This window comes from Gymnoscopelus microlampas, assembly GCF_963454915.1.
Source record: "Gymnoscopelus microlampas genome assembly, chromosome: 1".
Classification (NCBI taxonomy): Eukaryota; Metazoa; Chordata; class Actinopteri; order Myctophiformes; family Myctophidae; genus Gymnoscopelus; species Gymnoscopelus microlampas.
This window is the reverse complement of record NC_139962.1, coordinates 47,199,315-47,214,739: the sequence shown is the minus strand read 5'-3', so window position 1 is coordinate 47,214,739 and position 15,425 is coordinate 47,199,315. Positions and strand designations below refer to the sequence as shown.

At 41.4% G+C, this 15,425-nt stretch overlaps 1 protein-coding gene across 3 annotated transcripts; it reads right to left on the bottom strand.

The window, feature by feature from the left end:
- Window positions 1-1,498: 1,498 nt before the first annotated feature.
- On the bottom strand, window positions 1,499-14,517 carry gpatch1 (G patch domain containing 1). 3 transcript variants are annotated; one of them, XR_014601052.1, is made up of 21 exons: window positions 14,424-14,517; window positions 12,567-12,701; window positions 12,247-12,332; window positions 11,687-11,847; window positions 11,002-11,099; window positions 10,843-10,904; window positions 10,374-10,631; window positions 9,764-9,914; window positions 9,211-9,290; window positions 8,751-8,958; window positions 7,996-8,352; window positions 7,729-7,907; window positions 7,425-7,552; window positions 6,837-6,943; window positions 6,459-6,658; window positions 5,218-5,509; window positions 4,780-4,890; window positions 3,597-3,715; window positions 2,658-2,803; window positions 1,796-2,204; window positions 1,499-1,763 (listed from the first exon to the last, which is right to left on the bottom strand). XR_014601052.1 is itself a non-coding variant. In XM_084060772.1 (20 exons), the coding sequence occupies exons 1-20, from the start codon at window positions 14,491-14,493 to the stop codon at window positions 2,171-2,173; spliced, it is 2,982 nt and encodes a 993-aa protein (XP_083916898.1). In that variant the 5' UTR covers window positions 14,494-14,517; the 3' UTR covers window positions 1,499-2,170. The 3 variants fall into 3 exon arrangements, 2 of the variants coding, with proteins under 2 accessions (XP_083916898.1, XP_083916899.1); XM_084060772.1 differs by having other exon boundaries at window positions 1,499-2,204; XM_084060773.1 differs by having other exon boundaries at window positions 1,499-2,204; window positions 2,658-2,800.
- Between the last annotated feature and the right edge of the window lie 908 nt (window positions 14,518-15,425).

The window sequence follows — 15,425 nt, the reverse complement described above, 5'->3', positions numbered from 1 at the left end:
ATGGTTTGTGAACGAGTGATCTTAGTGTTAGTGAAACAGGGGCTTGGGTCATGACAGAAGGCAAGAGTTTGTGATCCTCCACAGACAATATCAGCCTGGACAAAGATATAGCACTATAGGTAGTGTTGCAGCTACCTAAGAGTGCTTCATGACCGTAAGGTTGCCGGTTCAAGCCTCACTTGATGCAGACTCATTTAAGTTGAAACGCAAAAAAACATGACTCAATCTATTCCGTTTCCATGGCGCTCTCTCTCTCTCTTCAATCTATTCCATTTCCATGTCTTTCTCTTCAATCTATTCCGTTTCCATGTCTTTCTCTCTGTCTCTTCAATCTATGCCATTTGTCTCTCTCTATGTCTCTTCAATCTATTCCGTATCTCTCTCTCTCTCTCTCTCTCTCTCTCTCTCTCTCTCTCTCTCTCTCTCTCTCTCTCTCTCCTCTCTCTCTCTCTCTCTCTCTCTCTCTCTCTCTCTCTCTCTCTCTCTCTCTCTCTCTCTCTCTCTCTCTCTCTCTCTCTCTCTCTCCTCTCTCTCTCTCTCTCTCTCTCTCTCTCTCTCTCTCCTCTCTCTCTCTCTCTCTCTCTCTCTCTCTCTCTCTCTCTCTCTCTCTCTTTCTCTGAGGGGTGGCCATAGCTGAGTGGTTAGTGAGCCCGCCTAAGGAGCCAGAGACTCTGGTTGCCCGGGGTACGATTCCAGGCCAGGTCAGCAAATGTGTCGATGAAATGAAATTTGTCCCTGAGCAAGACTCTTAACCCCTAATTGCTCACAGGCACTCATTGGAAACAAGACTGCAAGGACTTTCATGAACTGACCTGTTAAAGGAATTATCATTTCTCTTTCTCTCTCCTGGCCCCATATTATCGCTGCTTGCAGCTATATTTTGAGGTTGTTTTGTGGAGGTAACACAAAAGTAGGGCAAACGTAAACACACTGAAAAACGCCCGAAAATGCCAAATATTCGTCAGCTAATGTTTAGTATGTGAACTAGCTTAATTAGCTAGTCCAGTGGTTATGTAATATAATTGTCCTTTTACATGTTTTTAGCCAGCTATATTGGATATCAGTTTGAATAGATTTTTTTTACAAATTTCTTGTAACATAATAGATAGCTCAATAGGTATTGGGTCACAATGTTTTTTGGCCACAGTTGTCACTTAATAATTAACTGCTATTATTTACTTTGATTACATTCACCTAAATGTTATTCTTGTGCTCTTGGATCTGTCAACATGACACGCTTTTCACAACCAAAGAGCCAGTCAACCATCCTTCAGTTGAGGATGGAGCAGACAAAACCCATATGAGGCCAAGGAAGCTGGGAGCGATCATTTGCAACTGTAGCGCCCAGGATTCAAACCCGGGTCTCCCACATGGGTAGGCATGTGGAAATCCCTGCTTGGCGGGGGAGATATTGGGCTTATGAGTGTAGGGAGACCACATCAACCACAGCCAACCACTGCAGATGTGCTATTTATAATGTAACGTACCTTACAGATTGTTTAAAATGTTTTATTCATTAACACACTTTCTGCATTGTAGCTATAAAATAAACTGCACATAATAGATTCCAGTTCCTTCTATAGTAATAAAACAGTGAAATTGAAAACTTAAAAAGGTTCACACAGACACACACAGCAACAGTGGCATCGGACGGTTCCTGGTTCGAATCCCGGTTTCTCCTGGCTGCATGTTAAAGGGTCTTTGAGCAAGACACTTAACCCCCACCTGCCCCCGATGAGCAGGTTGGTGCCTTGCACGGTTTCCTCTGCCGTTGGTGGGTGAACGTAATGCACACTGTAAAGAGCTTTGTACCATTTCATTTTATTTTCATACACACCTGGGGGCTTCACACACTTACACTGCACACACCTGGGTGTTAGCACAGATGTGTACATGGGTGCTTCACACATACACTCACAATACAGTCACACCTGGGAGTTGCACAGCCATAGTCTTCTACGTTTGTCCAGTGAGCAACACCACTATAGCAGTTGGTGGCATTAGCATCTTGCATGTTGAGAGTAGTTGCTGCAGAGAGGCAAGCATTTCACCATCCTGTTGTTCAGCAGATTTAAACCGACGACTTTCAAGGGACAAGACTCCTCGAGGTTCAGGCCCTCAGCCAGTCTCATACAGTCAGTCCCCACAGAGGACATAGTAGTCTCCATGTTCACCACTGCTGCTGAGAACGGATTGTCTTTAACCTGAAAGGTAAATGACCAATACAGTTAGAAACTGTTTTATGTGTTAGTTTGAGATTAGTCCAATTTAACCAGGGCTGCATTATGAAGCATGGTAAAATGTTGGATCTAAAATATTTTGTGACAATCTATGACATGATCCTTGATAAAATGGACTGCATAGACATCAACGTATCAGACTCGAGTTGTCCCTTTGCTTTTTCCTTCAACTTTGTTGTCAGCACTTCAATACTTATGCACATACCTTTAGCAAGAGCACAGAGTAAAGCCAGATTTTTATACTTGGTTGCACGCTGGTGTTGCATGATGTAAATTAGCAAATAAACAAGCTCACAACACGTCACATTCGTGACGTGTTGTGAGCTTGTAGATATGCCATTTACTGAGCACGACGCCGGCACATAACTAAGTATGACTGAGGCTTAAGAGTGGTGGAGAGAGTATTCAGTCAGGTACCTTTTCAGTAGTTCCTGTGTGGTTGTGTCTGTAGTCGGTCTGCTGTTGCCGTCGTCTTCACTCTCTTCTGAGCTGTTGTCCGATGTGTCCTTCTTACTCTGCTTCCTCTGCTTCCCTTTGTGTTTGTGCCTCTTTTGTTTCTTCTTCTATGGAACAATGTGACAGGAAAACAAGGATTTAAAAAAGTAAAAGTCCAGGTCTGATGATGCCACAGATGGATCTGAAATTGGTCTGAAGCGTGTACTGTCTGCTATGATAATTCAACTACAAGAGCATAAAATGTAAATTATGGAATGGCAATGGTGGAAACAATAAATTATGCAATATACTGGCTTCAAGTATATAATGAACCAATTTCAGTTCTGTCGTTAGCATAATAGGAAAACCACCTAGTAACAACAAATAATGCCTTTGATCAACTTGCTGAAAGTCACAAAAATGTATGTTACCACAGCCATCTTAGAATTCAGATTTTAACAGGTGTCAGTCCTTTCCAATTTCAGTTCTGTAGACTGTACTTTTTGGGTCACTTGCCAGATGGCATTATACTGAGTGACTTAAAACAAGTCAAGAGGTACGTAGCATAATCTTAAGTTCCTACATCAACATAACAATGAACAAATGTATGTAAAAGGGTGACGCAAACAAAGTGGACAGACAATATCCCTGTGATCCTAGTAAGATCACATAAGAATGGAGTGACTGTACCAGAACGGCGACATTATAGAAGAGAAGGTGGTGGGAGAAATATCTAAACACGTTCTGTGGGTATTCTATAGACTATTGATTGTCAATGTATCCTATTGAAATATCTCAATCACTGCCTGCTCACTCCACACAGGACTCTCTGGATAAGAGTGACTGAATCCCTACCCGTTCTCTTCTTGTAAATCTCTTTGGATAGCAGTCAAATAAAAGTCATTACTGTTTCTTTCTCACCTTCTTTTCCTTCTTGTGTTTGTGATGTTTCTTGTTCTTGTGTTTCTCCTTGTTGCTTCTTCTGCTGTGCTTCACTTCCTCTTTGGTGAGAGGAGTCAGGGAGGACATGCCTTCTCCAACTGAACACAGGAAGTAGAACAGAATGTTTAGTTTTGAATGCTGGCAAAACATAAATTACCGCATTCTGCTTCTCAAACTACTACTTCAGTGTGTACTGCTACTTGTACTATGTGTACTGCTTCATGCTGCAACAGTTCAGTTAGCCCATGGTTTAGTTCGTACCTCGGTTTTTGGGTCACAGCTTTGTTTCGGCTTGGTTACAGTTTGAAAAAAATACAAATATATATATGTTTTTCCATTCAAGCACATTCTAATGAGTGCAAAACCGAGAATCCGCGATTCACAAGGGCGTATTGAATCATGGATGGCCAACTGTTTGGTTCACTATTCAACCGAGAACTATTGCACCCCTAATGGCAACCTAATGAACTGTCTATGCTGTTTAATTTGGGCGGGAACCCCTATTTGTAACTATACCTTTCAGGACGGAAACCCCTTTTGGGGTTCTTGTTGCTACAGTATGTACAGTATATAGCAACATACATTTGTTGTAATTTTTTAATAAATATGTGAAGTTTTTCAGAAAACTTAGGTCAGGATTTAGAAGGCGTTTTTAGAATCTGCCTCAGATCTAAATAGGTTAACCAAAACAGACTCCGTTCTGCTACTAGAATACTGACAGTTCAACACTCACAGGGCAAGGCAGGGTATTTGTTTTTTTAAAGGGAAAAAATAAATACAAATGACAGCAGTAGGATTCAAACTGGGTCATTGCAACACACATAGAGCATGTGGTCAGTACACCAACTGGCCGTGCTGCCAGGCACCCCAAGGGGCACATTTTAACCTTGTGACTTATGCTGTGAGCTACTGACTATATCACTAAACCCTTGGGAGAATCTGTCCCACTGTAATATTATCACTAGTACCAACACACATTAATAGTTAATACTATTAATACATAAACTACATAGATAAATATATTATGAACAACAGAATGTAGTGAAAATGTCTCTTGGAAAATCAGTTGCATTGAAGGCTTGGGCTGAATACAGTTTAGTTATTAATTATGGGTGAAATTCTGGACTTCCTATATTTATTTCTGTTTATGTGTTCTACTCACTCGGGATAGAGGAAGGAGGCGGAAGCTTGGGTCCAAATTCCTCCTCTTCCTGGTCCATGTTCTGAGAGGATGAGGCAACAGTAGGGACAGTTTGGCCAGCAGGAGGCAGCACTGCCAAGAAAAGGAAGAGAGATAATGTTTAGAAATGAATGACAACTATTATTTCTAATAGAGCACTTTAACGCTGTACAATAATATAATGTGTTGTGAACATGTGAGCTTGTAAATCTGCTTTTAAAAACGTCATCGAATTAAAATGTTTCACTTCACATTTTCACCCAACATAGGGACGCCAGGTTGAAAGTGAATGAATGAGAAAAAAAATCACATCTTGTTGAAAACGTTCATGTTTAAGATACACTTTCACTGCATGCAGTATTCATTTGGTGTATTATTATTATCATCATTCTAACTCAATTAATCACTACCACTTTGTACCTGTAAGCTGTGTTTGCGGGGTCTCTGTCAAAGGGGTGGAGGCAGGGACTGTGGACTTGAAGCTGACTGTGTTAAACAGACTGGACACCTCACTAGCACCTTCTGTATCCTTCTCATCCTCCTCATCACCACTTTCCCCCTCAGAGGAAGAGGAGGACTTGTCGTCCGAGGAGCTGACAAAGATGGCTTTGAACAGGTCCATAGGAGGCCTTGTCTCCTCCTCTTCTTCAACAGCATCTTCGTCATCCGTACCCTTCTTCTTCTCCCCGCCCGGCTGCTCTGGGGACTTTGGCTGTGGTGGGAATTACATTTCACTTATCAATTTAGAATGCATTCAATTGTATTTCTTTTTCTTTTACCTTTAAATAGATGAAGAGCAGAAAAGCAACAAGCCAGAAAAGATGCAGACATCCCACAAACAATGTAGATGAGCAAAAACACAATCAACTAAATACCATCTGAAATGAAAAACACAATCAACTAAATACCAGCTGAAATGAAAAAGATGTTTGTCATAGACTTTTAGCAGTATATGCGTGGTGGTCGTAATGGAAACAATAGATGCCCCCCCCACCAAAACGATGTATTCATAGTTTTAATTACTTTCTGTTACACAAAAATGTAATGCGTGATTACACCAGCAGGTGCGAACCGATTTCAACCAATAATATGATGACTGGCACTGTTGAATCTCCACAAAGATGGCGGACGTACAGTTCAAACGTTCTCATTTTAAACGTAAACAATACACTAAAATATGTATCACATTTGAGGTGAGAATTAGGCAATGCAGTGACATAAACTTGCCTTGTTACAGTGCGCAATGCAGAGTTTAAATCTCATAGCCAGAGGGGGACAAATGCATGCTCAGCTGGTTTAATTCTGACCCCACCGCCGCATCACTGTAACTTAAAAGCACCCAGTTTCACTAGGAATTGTGTCACGAGATGGTCACGAAAGGCCATTTCAGCTGGTCTTTAATCAAATCAAATGAAATGAAAGTGAACTAAACTGTATGTGTTTAAAGGCAGTATACAGGTATTCGTGAGTTGACAGTTTGATTTCACAGGATTCAACATATATCCAGGGATTTATGCATTTAAACATGCAGACAATACTTTTTTGTTTTTGTTGAAATACTATCTCAACCTGGCAGGTCTCCGATTGAGGGCTGGTTCTGTAGATTAAAGCCTGGCTATTGGAGCTTTTATGGTAGGCCTAAGGCAGTTAGAAAGACTTACCTCAATTTTGATATCTGTTGTCGGGGCAGCAGTAGTACTACTACTGGTGGTGGTGCTGGGGTTTGTGGAGGTGCTCTGGTCAGGTTGAGGTCCAGATGCTGTGTTCCGAGCCACACTGAGGAACTCACTGAGAGGATCCTTTTGTTTTTCCTCCTTATCCCACCTGGACCTCCGACTGGTCTCTGCAGGTTTGGGAAGAGCTGCGGGAAAGAAGGAAAGGAGGAAGGAAGGTAGGACAGAAAAGAAAGGAAAGATAGATGGATGAAGATGGGTATGAGATAGAGACAAATAGAGTTAACTCTTATTTCAGTTTTTGTTTGAACTTGTATTTTTACATGAAATCATATTACAGTCTGTTGTAATCGTATGTGATATTACCGTGAGTCTGTGGGGAGGCGGTGGCTGTTGGACTTTCTGAGACATTCAGGAAGTTGAAGACAGAGAACTTGTCTCTCTTTACCTTGGGCATGCCCACAAGACCTGACCTAAAGAAGAAATTAAATAACACAGTTACAGGTTACAGTTTCAGGTACGCGGCACACTGTGGAAAAGTGCTCACTTAACCACATGAACAGTAGCACCCCGATTCTGGGGGAGGGGGGGGGGTCTATTCTGCAAAAATAGTATATTTCCATGCATTGCAACACACTGTGAGCTACATATTTAGTGTACAGTGAAAACAGGAGAGGGCCTATTAAATAGAGCCTTTGTTTGGGAATCTGCATAGGGTGGTGTTAGGTGGTAAAATAGTAGTGAAGTTACAGGATTACAAACATTAATGTGTTTATTAAAACTATTAGTACATTTTTTTAAAAGCTACACGCAGTTGATCAGTCATTGTAAGAGTGTGTGTATTAGTGTTTGCATGTGTGTGTGTGTGTGTGTGTGTGTGTGTGTGTGTGTGTGTGTGTGTGTGTGTGTGTGTGTGTGTGTGTGTGTGTGTGTGTGTGTGTGTGTGTGCCTTACCCAGGGAAAGGGTCAGGGACATTAAACCTTTTACAGAGTAGTTTATCAGGATGCCATTCAAACGTGTCTCGGGTCAGTTGACCAAACATCTTCATCTTCACTGCTGCTTGTTTGTCATCTACATCATTCTGGGGGCAAAAGCACAAACATAATATTACTGATTTAGCTAATAATGACTGAATAAATAAATTCATCATTTATGTTTAACAGCACACACACGTGGTGTGAATAAAAATGCAAAACAAAAATAATAATATGGAGATACAAGGTTTCTGCCCGACATTGACGATATACAGTTTCCTACCTCCTGGTCTCTGTTGACCTCTATGTTGGCATCATTATCTTCCTGTTTTCCTCTTGTGAAGCGGGAGGAGAGAAAGGAGGAGGCAGGCTTATAGAGCACCGCTGCCCTGACAAACTCATCCCTCTCTCTGCTCCTCTCCCACTCAGTCATGTTAGAGTCCATACACAAGTCCAACGAATCTAAGGACACACAGACGACACAGGGTTAAATACATACAATTATGGACGTTTTGAATTGAAAAAATATATCGAGACTAACGCACATTACCCTTGTCTCCCTGTTTGAGCTTGCTGAGGTACAGGTCGTAGCGTGCCTGTTTGCTGGCATTGCTCTCAAACGGTTTGAAGGTCTGGGCCCCCTGTGCGGTCGGGGCCTTCCAGGCAGACAGGGCCTGTTCCTCTTGTTTTTGTTGCTGTGTTTGTTGTGGTTGGAACCTGGAGGCCATGGCTCTCTGTGCCGTTAGCTTGGCTGCTTCTACACCAGCAGACACCATGGCATCGTGGGACGACGACGAGGAGGGAGGGGCAGAGGGGGCTGGGCCAGCGGGAGGATGGGAGGTGCTTCGAAGGCTGGCCAATTTCTGTCTGTCTTCAGATGACAGCAGGTCAAATATGGAGCTAGGACCTGAGACGGGGAACAGATTGTAGAATTAGCAAAAAGGAATAACGGTAGCAGGTATTGTTAAAGGGCATTTTAGCCATGAAGAGCTGTAAACTAAAATCAAACTAAATATAAGGACTACAAAGCAGAACCTCAAGTACATGAGTAAAGTAAATAGCCATGGGAACCAACAGTTCCGAGCCATGTGGCCTCTAGGTCAGGAGTTGATCTCCTGTTTCTGATCAATCCAATCATTGATGCTGAGTGCCAAGAAGGGAGGCATTGGGCACATTACTATAGCCTTTGTTATGGCTTGGCCAGGGATTGAACCCCGACTTGCCAGTCTCAGGGACTCTATAACCACAAGGTCACTGAGCTGTGCACAGTATAGTATACAGAGTATGTAAAGGGCTGATTAGTACCTTGTAGTGCTGTCTCTCCCAGCAGCTGTCCTCTCTGGGCTGAATCTAGCTTGTGTCTGCCTGGCTGAGAGCCACTGTCTGGAGTCAGCTGGCCTTTGGACGCCTGCAGGGCCTGGGCAAGGGCAGGACTCACACCAGAAACATCCAACACCGGGCGGAAGTAATGAACTGGACGATAGTCATTGGGCAGGGCCGGAGGTGGAAAAATCTTGAGTAGCATGACAGAAAGAGAGGGAGGAGAGAGACAGAGGGAGGAAGAGATTTATAAAGATGAAGAGAGAGGAAGAGAGATGGAAGAGAAAGATAAAGGAAGCGGTAGGGGGGAGAGGAAAGAGATGGGAAGTGGAAGAGATAAAGAAAGATGAGACGAAGGAAGAAAAGTGATAGGTGAGACAGTATAATATTGAAAGAAGACACTGTATATTGTTCACTCAATGAGACATGTAGATTTAACACTCACTGTCTTCTTTTCAACCGTCTGAGAGGACAGAGTGAATCCTTCCAGAATCTTCCCCAGATAAGATGCATCTATACTCATGTCTGGGACAAAGGAAGGGGGAATAATGCAGCTGAGTGATGATGAAAAATAAATGAATAGCTGGTCTAAAGCCCCACTGATGATACTGCTGTGAACATACCCTAAGTTTACAAAGACTAGTTGTTATACATACTTACAACGACTTAGGCTGTTAAGAAATTCAGATAAAACCGGGCTAAACATTACGACCAAATTAGTAATGTCAATCTCTTGGGAGAGAATTATTTCTGCTGAAGGGAGTGATAATACAGCTGAAAGAATTTACGATAATGAGCTTGAGCTCGATATATTTCTTGAGATAAGATGTAAATCAGCTATTTAAAAAAATGTTTGTTCAATTTTGAAAAAGTTATAACGTATAATTGTACAAATACTGACACTGATGTTGTGCAATTTTTTTTTTATAATGGCTGATTTATCGGTCTAGCGCCATTATATTATGTTTGAATAGTCCTGTAAACAGAGTTCCACTCACTTGTCTTGTTTTTCTTGTACTGCTGGGGGGCGGTCCATCCATAGAGTCCGTCCCCAGACTCCTTACCCCCCAGGACCTTGTCATAGTTTGACATGGAGTCTCTGTGGTACACATCTTCATCATCATCCTCCATCGCCCCCACCCCAAATGCCTAAAGGTGAAAGGTCAGAAGTGAGCATCAGAAAACAGAAATCAGTAGCTTTACAAAGTGCTGGGCAATATATTGAATTCTCCAATCTGATGCCGTATATCTGAAAGCTCAATAATGACAAATTCAATATCACAGGTCGAAAATATTTTCATTTCAACACCGGAAAGAAAGATGATTCATCCAAATCATCTACTCTTAATCTTTCTGTTGCTTCCCCCAGAACCTGTTATCCAGACGTCTGATTTCAACAAATAGACATAAAACATATAAACATGGAGGGGTGTGGTTGAATTGTTTAATAAAGGAAGTTTAGAGAAAATGTGACAATAAGCAGACAAACTGAATATGGACATTTGGTCCATATGGTAACAATAAAACTCATAGCGTCCAGCTGTAGCTTCACACCAAACCTGTCTGAGGATAAAATGAACACACCTACTGTAGGCACGCACAGCTTACCTGTCCAGTCGGGCCTTTCCTACTTCTGTGTGCTCCCTGTTGTCCAAACAGTTGTGTGGTTCTGTCTGAGTCCAGAGAAAACAGATTGATGTGTCCAGAAGCAGAACTGGACCCGGATGCGAGCAGGGCCTTGAGGGGGTTGAGACCGCTGTACCCCAACCCATGAACATTCTGTTTAGGGGTGAAGTCAATGGGCGTGACATCTTTAGGGGCAAAGGTCATGTTCTCTGGCGCAAACTCTTCATCATCCTCATCCTCCTAGACAACAGGGAGAGGAGGGAGGTTAAGGAATATAGCTTATACAAATATTTTTAAAAGTATGAATATGAATATAGTTCCCCTCCAAGAAAAAGCCTGTTTCTCTAACACACACACACACACACACACACACACACACACACACACACACACACACACACACACACACACACACACACACACACACACACACACACACAGTAATGCAGACCTCAGAGTCCTCAGAGCCAGCACGAGGTGGAGCACAGCCATACATCCTGTGACCAGATGATTCTAACAGGAGAAAAAGAGTATTTTTATATGCTTAGTGTAACCAGTGAGAATCTCAGGTACAGGGAATCACCTGTGTCTGTCTCCATGGGTAACATACCTGTTTTCTGCTTGCCTTTCTTCCTTTTGATTCGAGGACCCACCCCTTGGCCATCCTTCCAACCCATTTTCCTCAGTAGCTCCACCCCTATGGAGGTCCTGACATGCAAAACAAACAAACAATCAAATAACACAGACTTGCACTACTGCGTTAAAGCTGCTACTGAGTATGTAAGCTGCTCAACAAAGTGATCCTGTAGCCCCTAAAAAAATAGTACATCTACACACTCCAAACATGCAGCCCCCACATGAAGAAGATAATCCTCATTGTTAATCTAACCTCTTTATCCATAGCGTCCCTATTCTGGGAATGTCATAATAGAGAAATATTCCGCAAAAATAGCAGATCTACAATATCACAACATGTCGCAACATGACACCTTGTGAGCTTGTAGATGGGCCATTTTTCTGCAAAGAGCTTTGGTGTAGAAGAAGAAAGGAGTAAATAGGGTAAGTGGTTAAGTCTTGAGTGTACACAAATGTAAACAAATGGACACATAAGGATTTTACAATGTGGTTATTAAAAGTGTTATGTTTATTATTATTATGATGGGGCTGAATCCTGTCTTTATACTGGTTCTTTTCACTTTTGTTCACTTTTTGTCCAAGTGCTAATGACATCTGGAAAGGTAATATGCAAATAAAAGCTATTCTTTATAATGATGACGATAATGTTTGTAGCGTACCTGGCTGGAGCTATGAGCTCCTTCAGCAGAGTGTCTCCAGGTATAGTAGCTGACAGAGAGCTGATGAGTCTGGCCTTCTCCTGCAGCTGGTCTCTCCTCCCTGACCCAAACTCCTCTGTCCGACTGATCTCGCTGGGAGCAATACCATGTTCACTGAAATCCTGTAGAGAGAGAGAGTCCATATATACACTGCGTAAACATTAGAATAGCCGATGTAGAATAAAATATCATTTGAAAATAAAAGAGGGATGGAACATCATTTACACTTTGTATTTTATAGCCTTTTAGACTAGATGTACACAGGCATATGCAGTATGTATCCAGGTATATGTATGCGTGTCCAGTATGTGTACAGCTGTATGTGTAGTATGTATACAAGTATATGTATAAGTGATGTATATACAGTAGGTGTACTTATGTGTATGCAGCACATCAAATGCAGAGAGACAGTGGCACTACAATGTTAATCTTGCTTATTTTAATCAGCTCTGGAGAATTGCTCAATTGTAAATATGTAGGGTATACATGTATATTTATCTACACAGATTATGTATATGGACCTCCTCATCCATGAAATCCTGAGGTCTGGCTTGCGGTTTCTCCGCTTTCTGTCCCCGTGACGATACGAAGGTTGAAGGAGCCCATCCTGTTGGAGCAACAGATGAATCAGACTTTAACATTTAAATACGTAGAATGACACTCTTCACAGAGAGCTGTATCCACCCGGTCAGTGTAACATGACTTCAAAGTCAATGTCCCCCCTCCCCCATTTGAAATATATAATCATTTGTTTTGTAGTATTCCATGGTGTAGTTCGGCCAAAATCTAAACCCCTAGCTGTGTGTCGATTACATAAAAAGGTTTAAAAACAAACACCAACCCTCTTTGGTGCCAACGCTGTTAAAGTATCCAGCAGAAAACCCTCCGGTGAAGGCTCCATGGAACCTCTTGTAACGACCCTTCTCATCCTTCACCGTCTGTTCGTGGATTGGAACCGGCTTCTTCAATGGTTCATCTGTTCAAATACAATCTGTATTATTATCATCATCAACTACGAGCGTGTTGCTCGCCGAAAACAGCCGATATACAAGCTTGTAGATTCGCTTTTTCTGGCGAAAAATAATTAAAATGAACCATAGAAGCAGGCTCTGTGCATAACTGTAGTCCCAGGTTTCCAGAATATACACGTTAGCTGTTCTGGTTCATTTCCCTCGGCATGTAATTGGCTCGGCGGTAGATTTGAACCATGAAACAAATATGACACCTTCATATGTGTTTCTACTCATGTCGCATTAATGCATCTTACTAATATTGTATGCATTCATGTCCTATAACTAACTCAACATTCAGGGACCTCTTTCCTTGAGTTTTTGTGCCTCCTCATTTGGCAGTCAGAGCTTCCGGCAGCAGATCAATGGTTTCCATGGAATATGGCTCTGCGGACTAGTATTTACAGCTCCCATGAGGAGACTATATAATTATAGCTGCTATTATTGTCACTGTTGTCATTATAATTACCATTGTTGTTCTCTCTCTCTCTCTCATTAATTGCTGTGACTTTTGTCGTCTATTTTCATATGAATTTTAATCTGGAATCTAATGGCAGCCTTTTCTAACGCACGTTGATAATCTTGCACTTGAGCCCCCAACAGAACCTGAATGAGTCTGTAACCTGCATATATGGCAGTAGCCAATCTGTTGTGTGATAAACCCTTGGTGTATACCTGCTTGTCACCTCACTGACATGTACAACTGCTTTCAATGAACATACCTGTGCTTAACTTAATGTAACGTTTATAGACCATGGACTGTTCTCTATATGCATGTTATTGGAGATTTTACGTTGTGTATTTGTTTTGTTGTCTGTTGTTTTCTTTTATATGTGCTGTCTGTTTTGTTGTTGTTTTGTTTTGCTGTTTATATCCTATTTAATGTATCTTTTTTTTCTTACTTGAGATCTGTCTATCCTTTTGCTTAATCATTTTGACCTTTTGGAGATACTCTGTTTACTTGCTTCAGCAATTACTGTTTGAGTTTGGAAGCGCTCGTTTTCAATAACACGTCCTGCTGCCATGCGCAGTTTAGAAACATGTGGTACGCTGCACGCAGGAACATTGAGTGATGATTAATGATAATCTACCCGCAACATCAGCAAAACGTGTGCCCCATGTATTCATTGAAGTAAGTTTATGTGTTTAGTGCTGCTATGACTTGCCTCCCCGTCCCATACAGAATGGATGTCAGTTTCCCGACAAAACTTTCAAATGGACATGAGAATAGATGATAAGAGCTGACTCAAAGTCTCAGCAATGAATTATTGGGTGAGTATACACACGAATGAGACACAAATTATTAGAACGCCAAAATGAAGTATCCCTAATAAAATGCATGGCGGCTGGAATCACAATGTATGGAATTATTCCATACATTGTGATTCCAGCCGCCAAAGTCTGCGTACCATATTCCATTGGAATATCAACTATTTTAGGATAACTCAGGCCATAGCCTGAAAATAAAAGTGGTATGGTATAATAAATTGCATTACTCCAACTTGTTTGGCTCTTTGTTGTTTAACTAGCTAACACCTTAACAGCTAACGAAGTCTAGCATGCTAGCTTGAAATCCATCCTAAAATGACTGTCAGAGACCTCCCAGACACTCAGTCCTGACAGAATAATGATGAGAATGTGTGACTGTAATGTTGGAGCCATTATGGAGACAATTAAACATGTTTTACCTTCTTCCAGAGGCTCAAGAGGAGTGCCATAAGTCACAAAATCCTCGTCGCTGTCGCTGTCAGACGCCATGTTTCACTACAACTACAGGAGCCAAAGAGGGACATACGTCCCAAGCATTGTTGCCAGGTTTTGCGAGAGAAACAAGCAATCAGGTCCAGGAAAACAAGCCCAAAAGAAGCGACTACAGTTAGTAGCCTAAGCTGCTTTTTGAAAATTGCCAATATACAAGCTCTCAACGCGTCGTTGTGAGCTTGTAGTTCTGCTATTTTCAAAAAAATAAATAAAATGTGGAATATTCTGAAGATCTTTGAAACATTCTAACAACACAAATCTGGCATTGTGCCCTGCCCCGGAATCTGGAACAAAACATTTTCAGAAGGGGGACAAATACATATTCATGAAATGAAAATATGTGAGAACCACTGGTTTAAATAATTTTTTTTTTACATATTCATTTGGGGGTCCATGAAATGAAAATATGTGAGAACCACTGGTTTAAATAAAAATAAATGAATTGGAAAAAACAAGCCCAAATAAGCAACTAGACTTTAGAAACAAGCCCAAGCAACTTTACAGAAAAACAAGCAAAAAGTCGCTTATAATAAGCGGACATGGCAACAGTGAACAGGAGCCAAAGAGGACATACATCCCAGCTCCGTTCCGTGAGCAGAAATTGGACTTCCGGTTTTCGAGCTAGCAGAAATAAGGTTTCCGGCTACCTTCAAAATAAGATCGTGAATTTTTTATGTTTTTTAAAAGACACAAATCTATTTTAAAAATATATTTATGATGTATGCCTTTTAAAGGGCTCATACTAAAACACTTCTAAGTGGCAAGTTTAAAAAAAAAAAGACACAATTGTATTTAAAAAATACATTTATGATGTACAGTATGTCTTTTTAAATGGCTTATACTAGATCACTTCTAAGTGCCAGGTTGTTCCAGTTTGAAATTGGCTATTGACCCCCATTAAATGTGCACTTAGCACTGTTTTGCACTTT

Coding starts and splice junctions, on each gene's coding strand:
- gpatch1 (XM_084060772.1), bottom strand. CDS start 14,493: ATGGCGTCTGACAGCGACAGCGACGAGGATTTTGTGACTTATGGCACT. Junction 8,959..9,210: donor AGACGGTTGAAAAGAAGACA/GTGAGTGTTAAA, acceptor ATGCTACTCAAG/ATTTTTCCACCTCCGGCCCT. Junction 2,804..3,596: donor AACACAAGAAGGAAAAGAAG/GTGAGAAAGAAA, acceptor ATTGTTCCATAG/AAGAAGAAACAAAAGAGGCA.